The sequence below is a fragment of the Epargyreus clarus genome, unplaced genomic scaffold, assembly GCF_041222505.1.
Source record: "Epargyreus clarus isolate Ecla_fem2 unplaced genomic scaffold, WU_Ecla_fem_2.2 ptg000006l, whole genome shotgun sequence".
NCBI classification, from domain to species: Eukaryota; Metazoa; Arthropoda; class Insecta; order Lepidoptera; family Hesperiidae; genus Epargyreus; species Epargyreus clarus.
This window is the reverse complement of record NW_027332214.1, coordinates 582,882-606,311: the sequence shown is the minus strand read 5'-3', so window position 1 is coordinate 606,311 and position 23,430 is coordinate 582,882. Positions and strand designations below refer to the sequence as shown.

Here is a 23,430-nt window from a genome sequence, read left to right as displayed (position 1 = left end):
TGCTCCATGATGATGAAAATCAAACATTGCTCTGATCATGAACTTCCGAGGTTTAAACAGTACCTATACTTTAATTCAAGAAATAATCAACGCTGAAATAAACCCTTTCACTTAGAAACGTGGACAGGTTTCGGTGACTTTTGGACCATATCCTGGAGTGCTTGAATGAATTGAGGTTTGGAAGGCACGTATGACACGGTTGGGTGCACTTTACAAGCATCTGTGAAAAAAAGAGCGTACTTGATGAATGAGGAACGAATGTTATCTTAAACAATGAATATTACAAATTTTAGCTCTTTCAAATACGGTGGGGCTGATTTTATGTTAAATTCAATTTCCCTGAAAATGCCTTCACTAAATTTGGAAAGGGTTACGACCCTATCCAAATTTGTCAAAAATGGGTCAAGAAACTTCTCCATATTTCGAATATCATTTTCAATGTACCTATATTTTTGTACAAAATCCCAACGCTAGTTATCTGAGAGAATATTCCGTGTGTACTCAACGAAGGCTGTGATTTACGTATGTACAGAATTTTATTGTAGCATGTCGTGAAGACCGTGACTTAAATCACGTGCTCTAGAGCGTGGTGACACCGCAAATTTTATTATTCAAGCGCCATTTTATATAAAATCGATACGTGCCAGCGCCGAGCCTATAGCTATGTTGGCTTCATAACAATGCAGCGCTTTCCATGGCGACTTCCTTTCATGTTTCAATGGTTAGCTGCTTCTTATGTATTTTTTCTATACCACAAACCACTGCGCTGTGGCCGGCTGTTTGTATAACATCTGTCGTCTTTGATGAATGGAGGAAGATGTATTCATTTATCAGCTATAAAAAGTTACAGATTTGCTGGTGGAAGATTCGATGCATCTCTAATTATTCAGTTTTGTGATTGTGTCGCTCCTTATGACGTATACTGTCTATTCGCAACTGGGGGAGTAAATTTCTTTAATTTAACCTGAGACCTGAGCATTATCTATAATTCTATAGTTTTCTTGTAAATACAAATAAAAAAATATTTATAATCTTCAAATAATATGGTTACCAATCCGTACATTGTGGACATCGGTAAACATAAACCCTTTTCATGTTGATAGGGCCTGAGCTCTACATAAGACAGTGGGTTAGAAATCTGCACGATACCCATTATCATCACCCATTAATGATAAGTTTTGACGTACATGATAAAATTAAATCCATTTCCGTTTCGTCGAAAGATAACGCAATTTAAAAGTGAAATAATCGTAGTGGGTCAGATTCTAAGCTTTTCCTTCACAGTGCAAAAAAACAAACAATACTATACTAAATAGATTTATAATATAAAACTACATGAATGAAAGTTTCTACGATATCTGGTTTTTTGTTTTTACTATAAAGATAAACGTTAAATATTTAATTAGAGCAGACCTTGCTCAGATAAATATGTTTAATAAATGTACATATTTACATAGAATTTTCATGTAAAAACCGTATAAAACTGAACTAGGAAACATTTCCAGCAACATCATTGAGTCGTACTCAGATAAAAATCTCTGCCTTGTAATTATAAATACGTAATTTGTAAGTTTTAGCGCACATTAATATGGAAATACAGTTTTATTATTCATTTCCTGAAAAAGATACAGTTTTTTTATGAAGAATCAAATTTAAGTGAATCATTTGCAAAATTAACTTCTAAAATCGAACATTCGGGAAAAATCCAATCTGTTTTTGTTTTCATTATCAATGAACCGATTATTTTAGCGATCTAATTTTACTACATTTTTTCTACAGCTACCTACATAGGTAGGTAAATCATTCATTTATTCCACTCTTTTTGTTGCTATAAATTGCGTAACCTCGAAAAGATCCCAACGTGTATAATACACATTGAAAATTAAGTAACTCGTCGTCCATGAACTTATTCCGAGTTTATATAGTCTGTGCACACCGTTGCCACGCCGTCGCCAGATAACTTAGATAAGTAGTACTTGTCTTCATATCGGTGACTAATTTCTTCGTATTATAGGTACGTGTAGGAAATTGGCACATGAAGTATCGAGTGATGCAATGGTTGATAAAGTGAGGTGTTTCGTAAACATTTACCTCTCAATAGATGTGTGACGTCAACCCGTGACAAAACACTTGCCTCTTGTGTCAAGCAAGATACATAATATTGACTATAAGTAAAGTAAAGCTTTTTGGCAGCAATACAAAAACGAAATTTGTGTCTACACGGTCGAATATCTATCTACACGGTTCTGCTTAGTAACACACTGGCAAGGAATGTATTCAAAATTACTGCTCCGATGTATGTTCATAAGGTGTGTTAGTTAGTAAGCTTAGAAAAAAAAACGAAGTCTATGGTTTAAGTAACCTCGTGGCATCAGATAAACTGTAGTCAGATTGTTTAATCTTATTTCCTAGATTACCACAATACAAATTGAATTGGCAATTAATAGTCATGGAAAAAATACCATTAGAGGTTTATCATTCAAGATATTTGCTTAGCTGCGCCCAGATAATGTGAGCACTGCCCACGTCACGCCATTACGTCAGAAGGAAAATTAAATGCGATCTATTTCATGACAATGTAGATACGACGCGTATAACTTGTTTCCATAAAAATATAATTAAAATGGCTTCATTTGTCTATGTTTCTCGCTCACACATTATTGAGAGAAAAAGACACAAACTTAATTAATGTTGGATTTAGCATTTTTCAAAGAGTTTTAAATGTGCTGCGGAATAAAATAGACGATTAATTGGAAGTAAATATTTGATACTTTCCTGTTCTATGGAACAATGTTGTCATGTAGATATTAGTTCCTTAAACCAATATTTCTCTTCAGAATTTTGACAATGTTGTGAACTTTCCGAAAATCGTTTTCAGTTGATTTATTTCTGCGACGAATTTCTCCCGGAAATGCGTGTCGAACAGAAATCTGAAACCCTTCCTATTTTTAAAATACACGCACGCTAAGATTTCTTAGAAGAGTGGTATTGGATTCCAGTTCTATTCATAAAATACATTTCATGGGATTGTATTTATAATGTGTATAGTTTCTGTGTATAACGTCAATAGAAGGATAATAAAAGTAAAAACTGGTTTATTATAAGTGTTATGAGCATATTATAAATGAGTCAATTATAAAACGCCCATAATCATTCTGTTTGTAAAGATTGACAATTTACGTATCTCCAAAATGTACAAAGTAGAACAACATTTGAGGTTTTAATATGTGACCTATTGACTAAATTTCATCCATCTGTCCTGGTATCGTAACACTAATTAAATAAGCCTTTGGGGTGGTTTCAAAAAATCCTATATGGTTTGGCCACTAACCAGTACTTCCTCCAAAGATACGCACTGGAGAAGCGTGGTGGAATACGCTCCAGATTTGCCCCAGTTGTGGAGCAGGAGACACGTGTCCAACAATGGAACATATGAGAACTTGCAGACATTATGAGAATAATATCCATGATTTATAACCATAGAAGTAATTACGCTTGACCTTTGCCTTATTTAAAATAAAGACTAAAACACAGCCACCGCCCACACATAATACAGAAATGAGAATCGCACAGGCATCCCAGAAAATATTTTATGTACGATGTAGTGAGCCAACTTAGTTCTCGCTGAGTAACTAAGATTTCGTGTCCTCAAACTTTGATGATATTTGAATAATGAAGTGATGTAAATATCTAAAACGTCTGGTGCAGGTGGGGATTTGATGTGTAATGCAAAACTAAAGTCATAGTCATGGTGATAATCAACATGCTAAAATAGCATGTCATGGAGGGGATTTCTTAGCTTCCTAACAACTAATATTTCTCGGCCCTTGTCAACGTATATTGGGGTAAGGATTTTTCGGGTCTTGAAAGTAAATACACCTTTTGCCTGTACAGATTTCCAAAGGGATGAATACCCTCTCGGATTTCAAATATTCTTTCATAATATTATTTTATTGCCAAAAAGATCATAATAATGAAACAAAATTAAAATATCTATAGGTGGTGGCGCCATTCTGTTTCTATTCACGTATAAGATTTGGATGCTACGGCTTCAGATAATATAGTACATACTTATAAATCCCTAAACATACAATCTAAGGGAAGCTTTGAAATAAAAATCAAATAGAATCTGCCACATCGAGAGCACTGGACCGTTGAAGTGGAACAATTTATTTATTTACAACGCATTTCCTTATTATGCGTTACGTGACGTCGTAACGTATACTGTTTCTAGGTTGCAATTTTGCGATCAACGACAATTTTTAAACAGCCAAGACGATTTATCAATTTGTGACAATTGTGTGGACAAGTTTAGTGTGCTCAGATTTCGTGTACGTATTTTATAAAAAAAAGATTAGGGATATATAATTGGGGGATTTTAAAGTTGATTGTCTTTGCTATTCAAATAACACTTGTGAAGATAATCATAGACAATTTTGAAGTCTATGATCATCTTGCCTGCCATTTTATTTTTTTCCGATACCGTTACTATTAGTAGAGGTGTTTAACAAATTCACGGAAAACTTATTCCAATGTAAACTGCGGCCGATAAAAACACCGAAGCAATTTGTGACGAGTTGGCTGAACAAGGAAATTAGGTGGAAGATAAGGCTGACGCAGGGCCGCCATGTAAGTTCGTAAAACTAAACAAAGTAGAAGGACAACCGTTTTTTTAATTGTACTGGGGCATTGTAAGCATAACTTAACGTAATGTATGTATGTGTCAGTAAATAGCAAACGTGCGCGAATAAATATTAAATACTATATGGGGCCAAAGTGTAAGAATCTGCATGCTTTTAAAAATATTGTCAATTTAGATGCCCCTATATTTACTATTTACACATCTATTACACCCGGCTTCCAATACTATTAAATTTATCCTATGTACTTAAACTGTATATGAAGTAATGAAGCGCCTATGGCTTATGTATATCGTAATAGGTCTACAAAAACATCATTATCGATATATAAGGTTCGTTGGTAGGACAATTAACAAGTCTGCCTTGTGTAGGCACTATTTTAGTTATGTAGCACTTTTTCTCGATGTTCTGCGTAAAATAAATCGCAAGGTCAATGATCTTATGTGAGAAAATATTTACTACAATGTAAAATAAAATGAATTAACACTTATTAAACCAGTTTAAATTTCTTGCATGACTAAAATTTAATTTGTATGACTCACGTGGATTACCAGATCATAAAGTTGTTACTGCATATATGGAAAATGTTTTATGCATCGTCATTCAATTTATTTATCGTAATATAAAGTATCAACCAAGATCACTTTGACCCGACTTGTGACCTCGACCCATAGAAAGTAAACAGTAAACAGTATGCAGTAATATTCCTTTTATTTTATCTTTAAAGTTAGGTTTTTCCAAATTGAAGTACTTGTCTTCTCTAGCGGCTTTCGGAAAGGGCGGTCCTGATCCTGAGGGCCTTCAAATACAGTTGCTAAAAAAGGGTCATCATCACCATACAATCTATGAAATGTGTATCACTCAGCGAAAAAAAGGTCACCTAATCACAGGCGAATAATTCTACGACACATTGTCATTTTGTAAAATCAAATAAACTTTTTACACTTTTGGGGGCCTCCATTCAACTTTCCGTCGCGGGCCTCCGACGACCTTAGTCAGCCACTGCTAGTCTTACAGCTTATAAGCATGTAGTTAATGGTATGTGGTCACTTATGCCCCTGGACATCTGTAATTAAACCTAAATAGGATTAGAGACAAGCGTAAGGTCGGTCACAGTAAAGTTTCGACCACACATAATTGTAATACATAGTATCTTACAAACGAAAACTATTGAACAATGAAACAGTTGTTCTAATATTAACAGAATTATTTGTAACTGACGATCTATCTAACGAAGTTAACAAAGAAATTTGAAATTAAATTGAAAATGGGTTTAATGTTTTTTTTGATAAATAAATCAATATTATTCATTATTTTAGATATTAACATTCCGCTCACGTGTGAATGATAACCCACTTATGATAAACTGATATTATCTAATTAGCGATTGGCACTTCCACCACATCTATTTGTGTCTCATAATAGACATGTCTTTAAATCCGCACGATAATCGCAATTTCTTTCGAATTTTCGGGCATTTTTACTCCGTCATAAACGTCCATTTCGGACGGTCTTGAAGAAAAATGGACGATTGAATGACTAATTCTGCCTTTATAATATGTCTGTACGGAAAATTGTTTTATCAGATTGTAGTGTTCTATTTCACGACAGGAATTTTCGAAGGTTTCAAAGAACCGAAACTTCGTTGACAAAGTTACGAGGATAATTATAAAGGAGGGAATCAGAGATTTGTCTTGTTACCTAGAGTAGTTAATTTCGTTTCATCAGCGAGGAAAAAAATATAAAGATATTATTAGCGCGAATCATTTAGCGTTTAAATTATAAATTAAGATGATGTCGGATAAAATCAATGCCAATGTGGAAGGTCACAGGTCGTAAAATCATGTCACTTCCCAGTTCACACCTCCCGTGGCATTCCCCTGCGTATTATCTTGAATATGAAACATAATTATATGAAATACAAGCTGCAAACCGTGGCTGCGTCCGCCAAATTCTTCATTATTTAGTCCTGAGATTTGAGATAGATACTTATCATGAAATCCCTAACGCAGTTTCCAATATTAAAATCTACCTAGTATGTATTGACAAAATTAATTTGAAAATATATTTTGAAGCCCTCTCATTTGAAATTTAGAAAATGGTTATTTTAAAACAACGTACGTAATAATAAGCTAAAGCTTATTATTCTAAATCTATATCCATCTTAAGCGTTTCATACATATACATACATGCGAGACAAAACAATACATTAGATCTCTGCTTGGGAAGTTCTACTCCGTTCAGCTCTTTATGCGTGAATTACTTGGACTGCTCTTCGTTAAAAAACCGGTTAGTCTGGCACATCCTGATTTAATAAAAACGGTATCACCTTGCTTTTTATCACAAAAATGAATAAAATGTATGCATAATCATTTTATATAATTCTCAATTTCGCAATTTGCCTTTACGTTAATGTTATTGCGAAAATTAATTTAATTAAAATTCTATGCGTTTTTCATCTATTTTATTATGGGCTATGGGATTAACAGAAAATTAAAAAAATAAAAACATGTATCCGGTCGAATTGTGAAAGGAGGTTTCACAATTCTTCCTTTTTTGAAGTCGGTTAAAAATATATAAAGAAAATTCAGGTACCTATAGTCCGCGCCAAACTGCTAGTCCGCTCTGAAGTTGTTGCGAGCAGGTGTAGTCATACAATTTGCTATGGCGATGCGACTCATTTCTATATTCAGAGCGGACTAGCAATTTCGCGCGGACTATACATCTTTAAGAATTCTCTTGTGAATAAAAATGTTAAATAAATTTATTAAATTGACGATTAGCATTTTTGTTCAGAATGGCATTCAAGCATTTGTTATACCATGGTAAGTCCCATGCTATCTACATACCTATATCGCCATGATAAGTATATCACACCTCAACAATGCAGTATTATTAAATGTCCGCTTATCTAGACGCCATTTTGTTACGCACACTGCGTTGTCAATAACTAACTTCATGAGAACTTTACAATCGCGAACTTGACCACATAACTAAAATAAACCTGTTTATATTATGAAATCGGAAACAAACATGACATTGAAATTTTAATAAAGCTATATTCGCAAAACAATAACTGAAGGTATGCTACGCTATTATGAGGGTAAATTATGCTATGGAGAAAAACGTATTCCTTGATTTAAATAGTTAATTAAATATAATATACCGTTCAGAGAGAGTTAAAAATAATTGTGTGATGTGAGCTCAAATGTGTGAATATTTTTTCAATGTAAAAAGTATTATTTTTATTTATAAGATACTGGGATTGATCAATGTAACCAACTCCTACGGTTTAGGACCATTTTCCTTTTAATTATACTTCTGATAAAATAGTTTTGTGATTAAAGTGATGGCATTTTCGAAATCATTGAAAACAATGATGGTGCTTATGCTAAGCGTGATGCTGATGACAGTACAAATATTGTAGTTTGAATCCTCCTTAACCGTGGGAGTTTGAGTGGTTGAGAAACATTTTTATTTTCATAGCATATTGCAGGCTGTTGGAACGAAACTTGATTTATAATAATTACTTTATTGTGTGTCCACCTTTCTGAATTATATTATAATACCGTAAAAGGAGATAAGATCCGTGGCAGATAGATCACCGTACCGTTATGGCACGCACGTGGTTCTAAGTTTCATTCACCGGGGAAATAGACATCTAAATAATGAATTTAGATATCCGTTCTGGGTAGGAGAGCGTCTATACTTTAACCTACGACAGGCTTTCCTAGGAGCTCCTAGTTAGGAGCAGATAGCTATCATTGCAGAAGACGCCATTAAAAACTTGGCCCTACTACTATGATACTAATATGTAGCATGTAGTTAAGGCATTTGCACTGACGTGGTGTGCTCAAAGGAGATAAGGCACAGGTATAGAATTGACGCATTCCGACTTATCCTTAGGTTACCAGTAATCTGCAGGTGCATATTGTCTGCAGTGGCGCAACAATCTTTGGTTTCTTATAATAATAACTTTTTATAATATAGGAATAGCAAATAATCTGCAATCAATCAATCCCAGATACAATTACTGTCCTACCTGGCAGCGACTACATATACATTAATTGCTACCTATGAACATTAAGTTGGAATGCATTGTATAAGAGTCTCCCTTACCATACCTTTCCAATGTAAACACAGAAGCGCCATACTTTGCTGTTAGTAACTAGCCGAAGGAATCTACTACTTTCAAAATATACATAAAAACCATTATGATAACTATGAAATTCGGATAGTGGTTTTATTTTAATATACATTGCGGCTGAACGAGCAGATTTGAGAAAGCTCACAATCTAACCACTAATTTAGAGGCGGGTGGGCGTTTAATAACAAAAGAAGTGGAATCCAGCTGCGAATATCACAAAGCCTTTTCTTAAAAAAAGGCTCGCGTCCGGCGACTGAAATATGGCCATATTCTCAGATTCTTTTACTATAAGATTTTTGATTCTATGTATATTGTATGTTTTTTAAAACTCAATGATTACGATACTTACTACTATTATTATCAAGTTTCGTTCCACCAGTGAATGAAGAAGACTTTTTTATATTTATACTTATTTCGAGAAGTATTATCTGGCAGTAGGAATGTCGTTTGGCAGAGCTCCCGCTCAGTTCGCGGTTCGAATTGCACTTATAAGAGCTAACTACAAATGAATTTCATTTATTTACTACAACTTATAAGTATCATTATAAATGTAATTTGAATCTGCCATTAGGTATTTTATTTTCTATCATGTTGGTTGTAAGTTTGTGTATTTAATTATTTGTAAATAAAGTTGTAAAATAACGTTATCTTGTTTCCCTTTAGCGGGTAAGTGTTGAGACGTTCACATTTTATTTGTGTTGTGGAAAACTTACTTTTGGAACGATGATTTCGTTTAGTACGTAACGTAACTGTAGTTATAAATAATCTAAATTTTATGCTACACTAGTTAAGATTTCATATAATATGTATTTATTAGGTGCCTAAGCAAATCTTCGTACATATTTATAAATTGAATTTGTAATATAGTAAAAGAACTATGTAGGTGTAATTATTTTATGATGGTAAAGTTAAGCACTAAATGTGGTATTTTTGTTAATGAAATATTAAAGCGACATATCCATGGAATATTTGCGAATTTGTTTTATGCACTGTTATGTGACGGTTTGTACGAGTACATGGATCACATACTTACTGGCTCATTCAAAACTTGTAATTAGAATAGCGAAGCTTCGATTGAATACTTCTGAGTTCTGTGTAAAATTGCCAAACGATCTGTAGAAACTAGCTCTTAAAATTAAAAATAAATAGAATTTATTAACGTAGATCTCTTGTTTAGTAAAATTGCGGACTGTACGATATGGTCAATTAACTTTCTGAAGCACAAACTGTACAAGTGCAAGGCCTAGTGTGAGCGGCGCGCCGGGAACGCTTGGCAACATTGCCTTGTTGTAAAATGTCCCGGTACGTTGTCATTGCAAAAATAACTTTTTGTCAATTGAGCATTGTAATAGAATATTGTAAAATAAATCTTGCAGACCTTGTAAACGCAGTATCGCATTCAATTTCACGTCCATTTAGACTTTAAACTGTCGAAGCTATTTTATTTTGTATTTTGGGACCATCCACATACTTTTAGATAGATTTCTTTAAGTTACTTACTAATTTTTTGTTCAGGTTGTTTTTTACACTTTACTGAGCAAACTTGCCAAAAAATTGTAATAAAAAGCGCCTTGGGGCCATCAGTGTTTATGTTTCTTTTATCTTTTTGTAACGAAAATGTTAGTTAGATAATGTGGATTAAATAAACGATTAAAAATTCCATCTTACATTCTTTAGAATCATTACGTTGTATCGATGCCGTCGCAATGCAGTTAACTTTTATCGAAAAAGTTTCATGTGAAGGCCTACCTACAGCGTATCTGCATTAATGTTTTGCGAGGGAAAATTTATTCGACAACTTTGTAATCAAAGAAATATAGATACTCATATTTTTGAGACTTTCAATGTAAAAATTATTTATGGCTATGTCCACCCATTTTCGCGTACCAATAATAACGTTTTATAACTTCAATGTTTTTTTAAATTAAAATCATATTTTTTGTATAGAGAATAGTATGCTTATAAAAATAAATAACCAAAATCAAGGTATTCCGTTACAAATTTAAGGCATGATAGACTATTATGATAATATTCAACAAAAATAAATTTCGCTTACGCTTTTAAACTCATGATTTTTGTACGTGCCAGTTGACTTCCCTCGTAGTTAGGAATGTGAAATTAAATATTTTATATAACCACTGTACACAGAATAAGCTTTATCAGCATTTCCATACGAGTGAGATATTTATTTTCTTTAATGTATTCGATTTTCATCGGACATCGTAAGTACAAGGTTTTGTTCGTGAGTTGGTTATGTGATAGCGCCGTGCACAAGGGACTACATACCTCTATGGAATAAATAATAATGTATTACACGCAATGTAATATGTATTATTCAACTTACGATATACAATGTCATTTTTAAAGAACAGTTAAAGCAAAATCTATCGAGTTCAATGGTGGCGTTAAGGCAAAATTTCACGGGCAACCGTGTTTTAGAAGGCATTTTAACATGAAGGTCAGATATTTTTTTTGCCTTCCGAGATTTGAGAATTCCGACGAGTAATTAAGAAATTTGGCACTACTCGTATTTCCATCAATCGACAAGTCTCTAGAACAAATTACGTGAAGACCCGTCTCCAAATTGGTGTGAAATGGATTGCCAGTAAAATCGATTAAAATGAGCAACTGAAAATATCTCATGATGTATTTTTTAGAAAATATTACGCATTGTAATACTTTATTATTTATTTTAACGTAATGTGATTTGTATTTGTCAGAGTATAGTAACTGTGATGGAGCTGCGAGCGTATGTTGTACATAGGGACGTGGCACACGATGCCCAGCCGTGTGATTTTGATTACTTACATGCTGTGCTTCTATGTTGAGATACTAATAAATCTGAATGTAGCCAATATTGTTTTCTTTTTTACTCCTTCTAATTTTAATAGCAGTGTCTTTTTAGTAAAAAACTGTGGTTTGATTATACCAGCACTGCAGCAAAAGCAGTTTTGAAGGTGGTAGAACCCTTTGTGGTTCGACTCCGGCGGCACCACCGCCACACCTATTTCTACCTAATAACAGCAGTGTAAGGCGCTGCTGTGTTCCGGTTTGAAGGGTGTGGTAAGGAAGACAGACTTTTCCGAGGCGTTCAAGCTTAGGCCTCAGGGGTAGCGGCGCATCTGTGGCCGACCTCAGGTAGGAATATCTAATCCTATCTGGGGTTGATTACAGATGTGCATGGGCGGCAGTAGCCACTTACCATCAGGTGGACTGCATGCTCGTCTGCTACTCTTATATTATAAAAAAACAATGATTTCTTTGGTTTGAGGATAAGTAAATTTATACATGTAGGTTTGAATTATTTCTCAGGAACGTATGTACGACTGAGATCCATAGGCAGTAGAGATAGTTTAACATCAACAATGGACCGCAAACAAAAAAATGCTTGATATCCGAACTCTATACCGGGATTCCCCTAGTTATCATGGACACGATAACTACTCGATGCTCAAATACAGATCAGACATTTTAAATTGCATCAGCGTACCTTGTGTGGTACATAACTAACTGCCTTCACTACTATGGCTATAAACTCTACCTCCATTTAACATACTCTTAAATAATCAAAATATTAAAAATAAAAATTTAACAGGAAAAGCCCGCCGGTATTACACTATACGTCAGCCGATACAGGTTTCTCGTAGCATATGCTTTGGCGTAATATGGAGATCCCGACGCAAAATGAATCATTGCATATGACTTGGCAGTATTCACTGGTTGTATTGCACTTTGTCATAGAAAATTTATTGTGTATCTTAGGAAGTTGTTGATTGTATATATTTCATACAATTGTATATACGCAATAATTTTGCCATTATGCGTATGGTTTTAGTCATATACCTATTTTGAGGTAATGCCAAATTTTGAAATACGTAGGTTAGTTGCCAATCTTCATATATGAGCCTTTTTATTAAGATATTTCAGAATGGCGTTTCAGCAGGATTCCAGTTTCTATCAGTATTATTTAAATATCAATTATTTGCAGTAATATAAAATTATTAACAGTAAGACAATGTTAGTATTTTCAACCAACATAATACTTACGTACTATTATCTAGTACGTGGTGAAATAATTAAGACTTTGAATAAGTGATAGTGCAAAGATAAGGACCTTTATATGTGAGATATAAAGTACATTTTACAAAATCTTCTCCCTCGTAGGCATTGTCAGTTAGCCTTTTGTAGTCTAGCAGCCTCGCCTGCAACGTGAAAGCAAGCATTGTTTCGTGTTGTACAAATGTCGCCTCACGAGCAGCACACATAATTAAAATATATCTCGTACTTTGTTAATTAGTTGTTATTTAAATAAAATACTAATTAAGATTTTTGTTCTAGCAATTGCTTGGTAACCTGTCTTGAGTTTTAAAAACTATCATCGTTTCGTCTATAATTAAAATTGTTAGGTCATTCACGCTTGACAAATTGCGGGTTGTTAGACTTTACACGCCTTTAATAATATGGACGCAGGTATGTATTGATGTTTTCCTTCCAGCGTATATAGTACAAAAAATAACTTTAATTCGTGCATGATTCAATCAACGTCATTATTGACCTTAAATATCATTATCATATTAAAATTCCTTACATTTTTATAATATAGGACTAGCCGACGAGCATGCAATCCACCTGATTTCACCTAATGGTAAAAATTCCATGAACATCGGTAATTAACCCCAGATAAGATTGGATTCCTACCTGACATCGGCCATAGATGCGCCGTTACCCCTGAGTAGTAAGCTGGGATGCCTCGGAAAAGTACGTCTCTCTTACCACACCCTTGAAACCAAAAGACAGCAGCGCTTAACACTGCTGTTATTAGGCAGAAATACGTGTGGCGGTGGTACCGCTGTAGTCGGACCACAACGGGCTCTACCACCTTCAAATAGTTACACATACAAATTGACTTTAAATAGTGTGATTAACTTTTCGGCGAATACTAAGCCGCAGGAGAATTATAAAACACGCGAGTACAAATGTTACGTTTTAATAACTAGATCGATCAATACAACTATACAAGTCACACAATGCTTCGTCCGACTTCAAGGACGAATACACACACACACACAAACTATTTCAAATACAAGGTGATGGCACAACTAATAGCCCTGTTCGAAGTGTTCGATGGCACATTTCTTTTGTTATTTTTGTTGGTGAAAATACTGCTATTATAAACTATTTACTATTACTTTTATTGTATGAAGACTGGCTAAGACTATTAGTTTTTTTATAAATATATTTGAATAAAACAACGTACGGTTTTATCTATGAATAGTAAAAACTACTTTAGTTAAATGTGTTAGTTAAAGTTTATAAGATATTAATTTTGTTACCAATATTTAAAAAAATCACTCATTTCATTAATTCTCTTGAAAGTTACTTAAATATTGAATATCTTAATACTGTTAATGTTAGTACAGGCAAAGAAAAAATATATAACAAAGGCCCTAATATTAAATTAATATATAATATTTTAACAAGGAGAAATATAAAAGTACGTAATTAATAACAATAATAATAAAAAAGCAACTAGCAATCATACTTGACGAATTTTTGGTAATTAGTAGTTGTTGTACGGGCTAATACCGTACATATAATAATTAGTGTTTGACAGCATTTTGGGTCCCGTGCGCGGTCGTCATAAGCAATTTACCTCAGTACGCAATTAACTGTCTACCGCGACGCGTGTACTCAATCTATCTATTGTATTGACATAATCTCATTGAATGTGGATCAATAAATCATAGCAAAGTAACTAGCCTTTTCATCATAGCCACTAGCTTTTACATGGTCCTTCGAGCCGGATCGAAAAATGCTGACAAACACTAATTATTATATGTACGGTATTAGCCCGTACAGTTGTAGTTTTTGAGTAATTACTTGTGAAGTCGGGCATCTAATAACTATCATTTTACATTTCATTACAAGATTTACTTTTAATTTTTAACATAAAACCAGTTATGTTAAAAACCGTTGCAATTTTAAATTAAAAAGGCTGGAACCGTGCAACAAACCTACAGCTAGAATATATTATGTATATGCATCGTATTTAAGAAACTACACACTAGCGCCACCAACTTCTCCATGCTAGTCAACTACCTTTCAGGAATTGATGTTCCTTAACTTCATTTGCAACTCAAACCGCCTATTGGTCCGCACGCCTTTTATGATCGTCCTGTTTTCCTTCCTCTTAACATCTCGTTTCTCTGTGAAGGACTTCTCTCTCATCACGGTTTGTTTGGCCACGTCGCGGCGTGTGGCGGTCGCGCCCGCTAGAGATGGCAATGCTAGGCAAGTAGTCTGCCTTGACAGCCCATTTGGTCTCTTCTCTTCTTGTTTTTTTATTTCTGGTTTCTTAGCGGTCACACTGAAGGGGTTCACGTCCACATCGAGTTTGAAGCCAAACCTCGTGTAGCCGGGGTTGAGAGATGCGAGCGTAGGGAATTTCGACTTTGGTGGCGTTTGTGGCTTTGGAACTGGCTCCTTGATTGGTGGTGCTGGTTGTGGTGGAGTACCTTAAAAGAAAAGTGTATTTAAAAATTTAATTGTAGAACTATTTTATTCATCTTTGACAAGTGTGATACAATAGACAATATTCATTAAATATTTCTTTTTCATTACAAGCCTGAAGTGAATACAACATGCAAACTTGCATAGTTTATCCATTAATCAGTCTCGACAGCTCTTAGCTTTACAGACTACAAAGAAACTCGTGCCCAGCAAACTGTACTGTGGGACTGTAAAAAGTTGATGATGCCTGGTGACACTGACTACATTTAGAAAACATAATTCGAAGAAAGCGTCGGCGTTGAGGCAATAAAATATATAGGCATATTTCTATCTACACAAGAACTCTCCAAGGACTTGGATAGTTCTAAGATCAACACCTGGGTTCTTATACCATTGCATTATATTTTCATTTGCCAAATCTACCACGTGTTTGCTATTACCGCCGGACAACTGCATTGTCATTAGAAATGTTTAATCAAAGATAAGAAATAAGTAAATTATCATTTATGTAATCAGTCGTTAGCTGACTCTAATTTGATAAGGCAATAAGAACTGAGTGTGGACGAGACACATTATTTTGTTGTATTCCTTATGAAAAGAAAGTTATTCTTCCACAAGACTAGTACGAAGGCATATAAATGATTATTTATATGACATTATGTAGGAGTCCTGTCCTACTTAGAGTCCGTTTGTGGCGGCTGCGACCACTTAACACGAGATTGGCTGCATCAGTGTTTCAATTACAAAATTAAACAAAGGAAAGTATCACTGACGTGCATAGCTTACATTGGCTGGTCGAGAATAATGACATTTTACACAGGAGTTATTTTTTTATATACCTATCATAAATGAATACTAAAAAGGGTTTTTGATAATTGTTCTCCTAAGGAGTTCTAAGGAGCTAAGTAGGGAATAAATGTTCGTAATAAGTATTTAACAATACTCTCCACGGTTTGATTACAACAAGTCCTGAAATTCTTCGGTCACATGGCACGACGAGACCCAGACAACTTAGAAAGGTTGATAGTGGTTGGTCAAGTGGCTGGAAAACGTTGCAGAGGGAGATCACCAACCCGATGGTCAGATGTTGTTAAGAAAATCAATATAGTCCGCGTAACACTACTAGTCCGCTCTGAATATAGAATTGAATCGCGTTGCCATAGCAAATTGTATGTCTACACCTGCACGCAACAACTTCAGAGCGGACTAGTAGTTTGGCGATAACTATAACACCACAGTCTATCATTCCATGGAAATAGTACAGAATCACATAACATGGAATACCATTATAGACAAGCTTGTTCTTGAAGGTCACGACCATTAGCCATGAGGAATCGACTAAGAAGAATAAATGTTTGGTTTAGCGTTCAAGATTTTCCAAGATCAAGTCTTTATAGCGACGATTAATTTGGGCATTAAAAAGCAATATAAAATACGTACGGGACATTAATGATTTTACGATCACGTCAATAAAGTAAATAATTTCTGTGGCGATAAGATAATCGCTAGCGCTGCTCGTTGGGCAAGCATCGAAGGTGTATCGACGTTGGAAATCTTAAGGCTGTTGTACACGATACTAAATAAACTGTAATACATGAAAGTAAGGAAATCGCTACCTAGAAATTGTAACAGAAGTTTCAGCTTTCTACTTTGCCCTTTGTGAGACATAATATCAAATACATATAAACTTCTGTTTGCTGCCTATAAAATGAATTGTCATTTTAACTCTGGTACACTTCAGTATGTGGTCGCTATATACTCTGCATACGTTTTACGGCAATTTCAGAATAAAACAATTTCGATCTAAAAAACAGTAAAGTAGGTCTGCGCTCAATCTGCGACACTGACTTTTAAAACAGTTAAGAATAAATCTATTATTACGATGCAGTTTATATACAACATGAACTACCATCACATATGATAAAAACCATGTACGGAACCATGTAATTTAAAATTTATTATTCCATATCTTGATATGTAATATAGATCAGTATCGTATGTAGAGATAAATCGATCAGTATCTTACGTAGATATACCCGTTATTGATAATCAATTAAAGATCTAATTTATGGGTATCAAGATATTAAATTTACATCTTTGGAAAGTAGAAAATTGGATAAATTGATTACTGGGCCGTCTTAATGCCGGCATCTGGACACACAAAAATTGAGGACCCCGAGTGGAGGAAGAGGGTGGAAATTATTTAAGGAAAAATAACATCGACCACCTCTTTTTTTTTTTTGTTTTCGAGGGGGAACCTTCAAAATAACCGGACGACGTGGGAGCGACGCCGGGTGATGTGGGATTTTTACCGCACTAAAACCCCCCCGGTGGCCGTCCTCAGCACTTGGTGGAGAACTGTGATCTCCGATGGAACACAACCGGAGTCCTCCGAGCGCGATGCTCCGGTCGGGCTCTGCCCTGGGGGGAGCACTTTACGCTCCTCCCGCACACCTGGTGTTTACGACGGCATGCGACCACACATGCCGCCGTCCCTCCCGGGGTTGCTCACCGGACGGTTCGAGCTCCCACTCTTGCCGCCGGCAACCCCGGAAGCCTTCTTTTAGTCGCCTCTTACGACAGGCAGGTGATACCGTAGCCCTATTCTAGTCCCGGAACTACAGGGACAACACCGACCACCTAGAAAGTGAAACAAAAAACTAATTTGGCGAATGATCAATATTCAATTTACTTTATTTATTTGAATTATTGGCTTTTAAGGGGCCCTAGATGGGGCCCCTTGTGCCCGTAGGGTTAAGACGGAATACTTATTAGATTGATTATTATTGATATCGAGCAATTATAGAAATGATAACAATATTATTATAATAACCGTCGTGTGTGATCCCTCTTAGCGTCGCTGGGTTTAACAAGGGCCTACGTAAAATATGAGGCCACGATAAAAAACATGTCACCTACACGTGACGCACGTGTTTATTTGCTAAATAATCTTATTTCGAGATATGGATTTGAAAACGACCCACGGCAATTAACACGATTAATTACGTCTGTAATAGCACAACAGAATTGGATTCTGATAAAGTGCAAATTGAGGTTTTTTAATGTAAGTAAAATTAGTTGTTTTATTGTTTATGTTATAAACTTCCAAGGTATTTAAGGGGGAATTGAAACGCAGCCATCTTGATATTAAGTGGAACATTAAGATCTTCTTCTCAAAAATAAAGTATAAAACTCAGTATTTGTTATTAAGAATAACATTCCAAATTCTCTGGCATGTTGGGTTCCTCAATATCATTCTTGTATCGTAAAAGATTGATTTGATAATTTTAAACAGTAAATTGAAAGTTGAAATCTGCATCTACCGCTATCAATTCACACACAAGTAACATTTACTTCTCTAGAAATTGAACATTAAAGTTTTATGTTAATTTTATTGTGATGTTTAATTGACACTGCAAATCTTTGATGTATTAAATACGATATTCTCTGTAGTATGATAACAACAGCGTATATAAGAAAGATTATATGAGGTTTTTGAGCTTAAAACTATACATTGCTTAATACTATATGTACTACATATTCCTCAATAAGTCTGGTAGATTGATTTGGTTTACCACATCTTTCTGTGGCCTATGGCGTATCTCTAAGGTCGCTTACCACTAATCTGAGGACTAAGTTGAAATACCTCGTATGTCTCCCTTATCACATCCCTTCAACCCAGAGCGCAGCAGCGCTTAACACTGCTGTAACTGTATTTCCACTTAAATTGTTGTTAAGTATTAATACATGAATGTTAATGTTGGTATTAATGCATGCCGTTTGTGTCTATAGTTGAGGTGAAACTTATTTGTCAAGCCTGTGTATTGGAGGAGATGGTGTACACTTTGTTGGTGCAACTAATAAAAATAAATAAAATAAAAAAATAAATACCTTTAGGGCTAATCCGTTCGATGATGGCAACACTCCCGGTGGGCGTGAGCAGGTGCTTGGCGCGCTGGGCGCGGCGCCGCTGGCACTCGTCCAGCGACTCCATGCGCGCGAACTGCTTCTGGTGCAGCGCCGCGAAGTTCGGCAGCTTCGTGCGCGCTGGCTTCACCTTCGACGGGGTGGGTGCCTTTTTTGACGGCGTGTCGGGGTCCGGCAACTTGGCTGCGAAGATTTATAACATAAGATTGTCTTTAGAATGAAAGTTTCATGTTAGTAAAATATATTCCCTTTGGGACCTTTTTCAGGGAGTAATTGTCTTTGCATCTTATAAGTTACAATATTTTATAAACAAATAAATAAAATTCGATGCTGTACATTTCCTAATTTAAGTTCATAGGTTCATTTTTACTTTTCATCACTTTCTCTTAGGAAAATCTGCTTAAACTTTCTGAAAATGTGTAGTAAGCCACGTAGTCGACGTTTTTACGTCACATTTAATCGTTTACTACAATACTAGATGTGCCGATTGTAATTAATATTCTTGCTGATTAAGTAGAACCAGTAAGTTTGACTGACGTGTCTCACTACCACATACTTCTAGCATTAAGCAGCTATTGAATTTGGTGGATTGGTGCGGACGCTAACTGATTTAATTTTGAAACAACTGTCTACCTTCAGAATGCGCAACTCATCTGTGATCGTTTAAGTAGAATAATTATTCTATCATCATCAACCCCTTACTGTCCCACTGCTGGGCACGGGTCTCCTCTCAGAATGAGAAGGATTAGGCCATAGTCCACCGCGCTGGCCAAGTGCGTATTGGTAGACTTCACATACCTTTAAGATTTTTTTTTTTTTTTTTTTTTTAAGCAGTTTTTTTAAGCAGTGATAGCCTAGTGGTTAAGAAACGCGGCCTCTCGATCGAGGGGTCCAAGGTTCAAATCCCAGGCACGCACCTCTGATTTTCAAATTTATGTGCGTATTACAAATTAATTATCACTTGCTTAAACGGTGAAGGAAAACATCGTGAGGAAACCTGCATACCTGAGAGATTTATATAAAAAAAAAAAAAAAAAAAAAAAAAAAAAAAATATTATTCTATATGGATTAGAAATATCCTGCATATATGCACCAGGAACCACTTACCATTAGGTGGATTACATGGTTGTTTAGGATATAAAAATTTAGCATTAATATTATACTGACCAGTGGCACTGACGGTCCTGGGTCTAGACAGTCTATCAACAGAGTGCTGCATGTCGTCGGCGAGCCGCTTGCGTTTCGCGCGCGTCTCCGCCTCGTTGTGCGTGTGCGAGCGCTTGCGACCCGCTGGACGAACCTCCGACGATACTGGGAATTATATACAATGCTACTGTTATTAAAACTATACAGAATTTAATAGACATTATTAAGACACTGTCAAAAAGGGGGGCAACAGGGATGATCATGTGAGATCAAACAAAAATGTTTAATAAATTAAGAAAGAACTAATGGATTCATTTGAAAGTCCACAAAGTTACACAAAAGTTAAAGCTTGTGTTGTATAAACAAATAGGAATAAAAATCTAAGGGCACATAAATTCTACAAAACTTCCAATTAAGAAAGAAGTTGGAATGTAAAAAAAAATTCTTACCACTATCATCAAAAACAAAACTCTTGTTAGATCCTTTCAAATTAGATTTGATGATCCTTCCCTTAATCTGTGTGACTACAGCTGGATTGTTGATGGGACTGCAGAACATCACTTTGGTCTGTCTCGGGCATACGTCACCCAGCGATGACCTGCGAAGTGACTTCTCTATTGACCGAGTCACGTTCAACATACTCTTCTCTTTTTGAGCACTCTTTGAGAGAGGGAATGGTGTGCGTCCAGGGGATGGTAAGGATTTACGTTTAACTGGTGTCTTTTCCGCAGATGTATTTGATTTGGTAGAAATATCATCTGGTCCATCCTTGGTAAATGTACCCTCTCGTTTGAGAGGAGTTAAGGGGGGCTGGACTTCAGAATTTTCTGGAGTTTTATTATGTTCCGAAATCCGTGATTCATCCACACTGCTCTCTATCAACACGGGTGTACAGTTCAGAATGTTTTCTGTCTTTGATTCATCGCTAGTGATGCTAATATGAGAACTATCATCAGATTTATCAAATGTGATGTTGATAGTAGCATCTGAGCTGATAAGGGATGATTTTTTGGAATCATTCTCTGATTTATTAAGGTCCTTTTTTTCTGCATCAAAAGTGGTGTTCAGTTCATTACTATTGTTATCTTTGTCAATTGTGTCATTTCTTGTTACAGAGATTCTACTTTTTGATGTTTTTTCAAAGGTACTATTCAAACTTTTAACTGAGTCAATGGATTTCCTGCCTTTTATCGATGACCTTCTAATTTTAGATGAGTCTATTTCAAAAGTTGAATTTTGAGGCTCTACATCATCTTTGTCAAATGTAGCATTTGGATTCTTTGTTTCATTTTCACAAATATCTTCCGTTTTGTCAAATGTGGAATTTTTAATTGATGATTTCCTTTTGTTTTTAGTCACTTTCTCTACTGTAGTATTTAAACCTTTGGGTGCATCATCTGATTTATCAAATGTGGTATTAAGGTACTCACTATACATAACATTAATTATTGATGCGTTTTTATTCTCCTCATCATTTTTACTACTTAGAACATCAGTATCTGCTGTTTTGTCAAAAGTGAAATTTTTAATTGATGATTTCCTCTTGTTTTTAGGCAATTTCTCTATCGTAGTATTTAAACCTTTGGGTACATCATCTGATTTATCAAATGTGGTATTAAGGTTCTCACTATACATTACATTAATTATTGATGCGTTTTTATTCTCATCATCATTTTTACTACTTAAAACATCATCAGTATCTTCTGTTTTGTCAAAAGTGGAATTTTTAATTGATGATTTTCTCTTGTTTTTAGGTAATTTCTCTATCGTAGTATTTAAACATTTGGGTTCATTATCTGATTTATCAAATGTGGTATTTACGTTCTCATTATACATAACATTAATTATTGATGCGTTTTTTTTCTCATCATCATTTTTACTACTTAATACATCATCAGTAGCTTCTGTTTTATCAAAAGTAGCATTAAGGTCATCTTTCCCTTCAGGTTCTACTGAATTCATGGACACATTAGCTTTATCATTACCAGTTTCCCCACTGTGAACAGGACTGCCTGTAGCACTGTGGAAGGAATCGGCAGACATATTTAATATCCTGGGTCCATTTTGTTCTTCTTGCTTTTCAGTAATGGATGATTTCTTCTTCTTCTTACCACCTTTCTTCTTCAAAACGACCTGAGGTTCTGTGTCTATCTTTTCAGTATCTTCTATTGAGGTCTTCTTATGGTTTTTCTTTTTCCTATTCTTCTTTTTAGCATTTGTAGCTGGTTTTGCCACCAGATCTTCAGTGTTTTCATTATTTTCTTCATCAAGAGCACATTCAACTTCAATAACCGCCTTCTTTCCTCTGCGGGTCTTAACAACATTCTTCTTATTGTCATTGTTATTGTCTATATCATCAGTCACAGGTACATCAATATTGTGCTCTTTTAGTGTATTCCTGCGGGTTCTACGCTTGGGTTTCTCCTCAGTGGTTCCGCTGGAGACGCTAGCGGTATCATCATCTGCCGGATAGCTCACATAATTGTGTTTCTTTTTCACAACAACTTCAATATTTTCTTTTTGTTTCTTATTTCGAGTTTTTCGTTCACTTTGTAATACAAGCGGTACACACTCGACGGGGCTGCCTTGAGGAGACCCATGAAGACCTGGAATGTTTAATTTACTTTATGTAGTTACATCAAAAGTTATTAAGTTATTGTTTCAAAGTTTATTACACAATAAGTAAATATTTGTAAGGAGTAAATTATTGTATTAAAATAATGTCATAATAAGCATACAATAAGCTACAATTATATAAAACTCGGCTATATAAACAACAAGGGAGAATATTTATAAAAAATACAATCATTTACAACATGTAACAACGTTATTATTCCTAAACATATATTTAAAGTGTAAACTCACGTTTGCCAGATCTGGTGGACATATTTTTTCGTAAGAATAATCTGTTATCATAAGATTATATTATAAAAACATCACAATATTCACAAACAAGCAATGTTTACATAGCCGTAACTTTTCGTTTGAGTTTGAAACGTTTAAAATTGAATTTTCAAACTGTTGTCAAAGTCAAGTAAGGCTTGTTGGAATGTGCTCGGA

At 35.1% G+C, this 23,430-nt stretch overlaps 1 protein-coding gene across 1 annotated transcript; it reads right to left on the bottom strand.

Annotated features, from left to right (window-relative positions):
- Positions 1-14,650: 14,650 nt before the first annotated feature.
- On the bottom strand, positions 14,651-23,394 carry Mink (Mitotic spindle and nuclear protein). Its single transcript, XM_073073508.1, has 5 exons — positions 23,236-23,394; positions 20,820-22,976; positions 20,392-20,535; positions 19,189-19,407; positions 14,651-15,302 (listed from the first exon to the last, which is right to left on the bottom strand). The coding sequence occupies exons 1-5, from the start codon at positions 23,255-23,257 to the stop codon at positions 14,890-14,892; spliced, it is 2,955 nt and encodes a 984-aa protein (XP_072929609.1). The 5' UTR covers positions 23,258-23,394; the 3' UTR covers positions 14,651-14,889.
- Positions 23,395-23,430: the final 36 nt, after the last annotated feature.

Bases quoted from the DNA above. Each gene is read 5' to 3' on its own strand.
- Mink (XM_073073508.1), bottom strand. From the start codon at position 23,257: ATGTCCACCAGATCTGGCAAAC. The intron at 22,977-23,235 runs GTGAGTTTACAC...TAAACATTCCAG, and splicing joins GTCCACCAGATCTGGCAAAC to GTCTTCATGGGTCTCCTCAA. The intron at 19,408-20,391 runs GTCAGTATAATA...AAATCTTCGCAG, and splicing joins CAGGACCGTCAGTGCCACTG to CCAAGTTGCCGGACCCCGAC.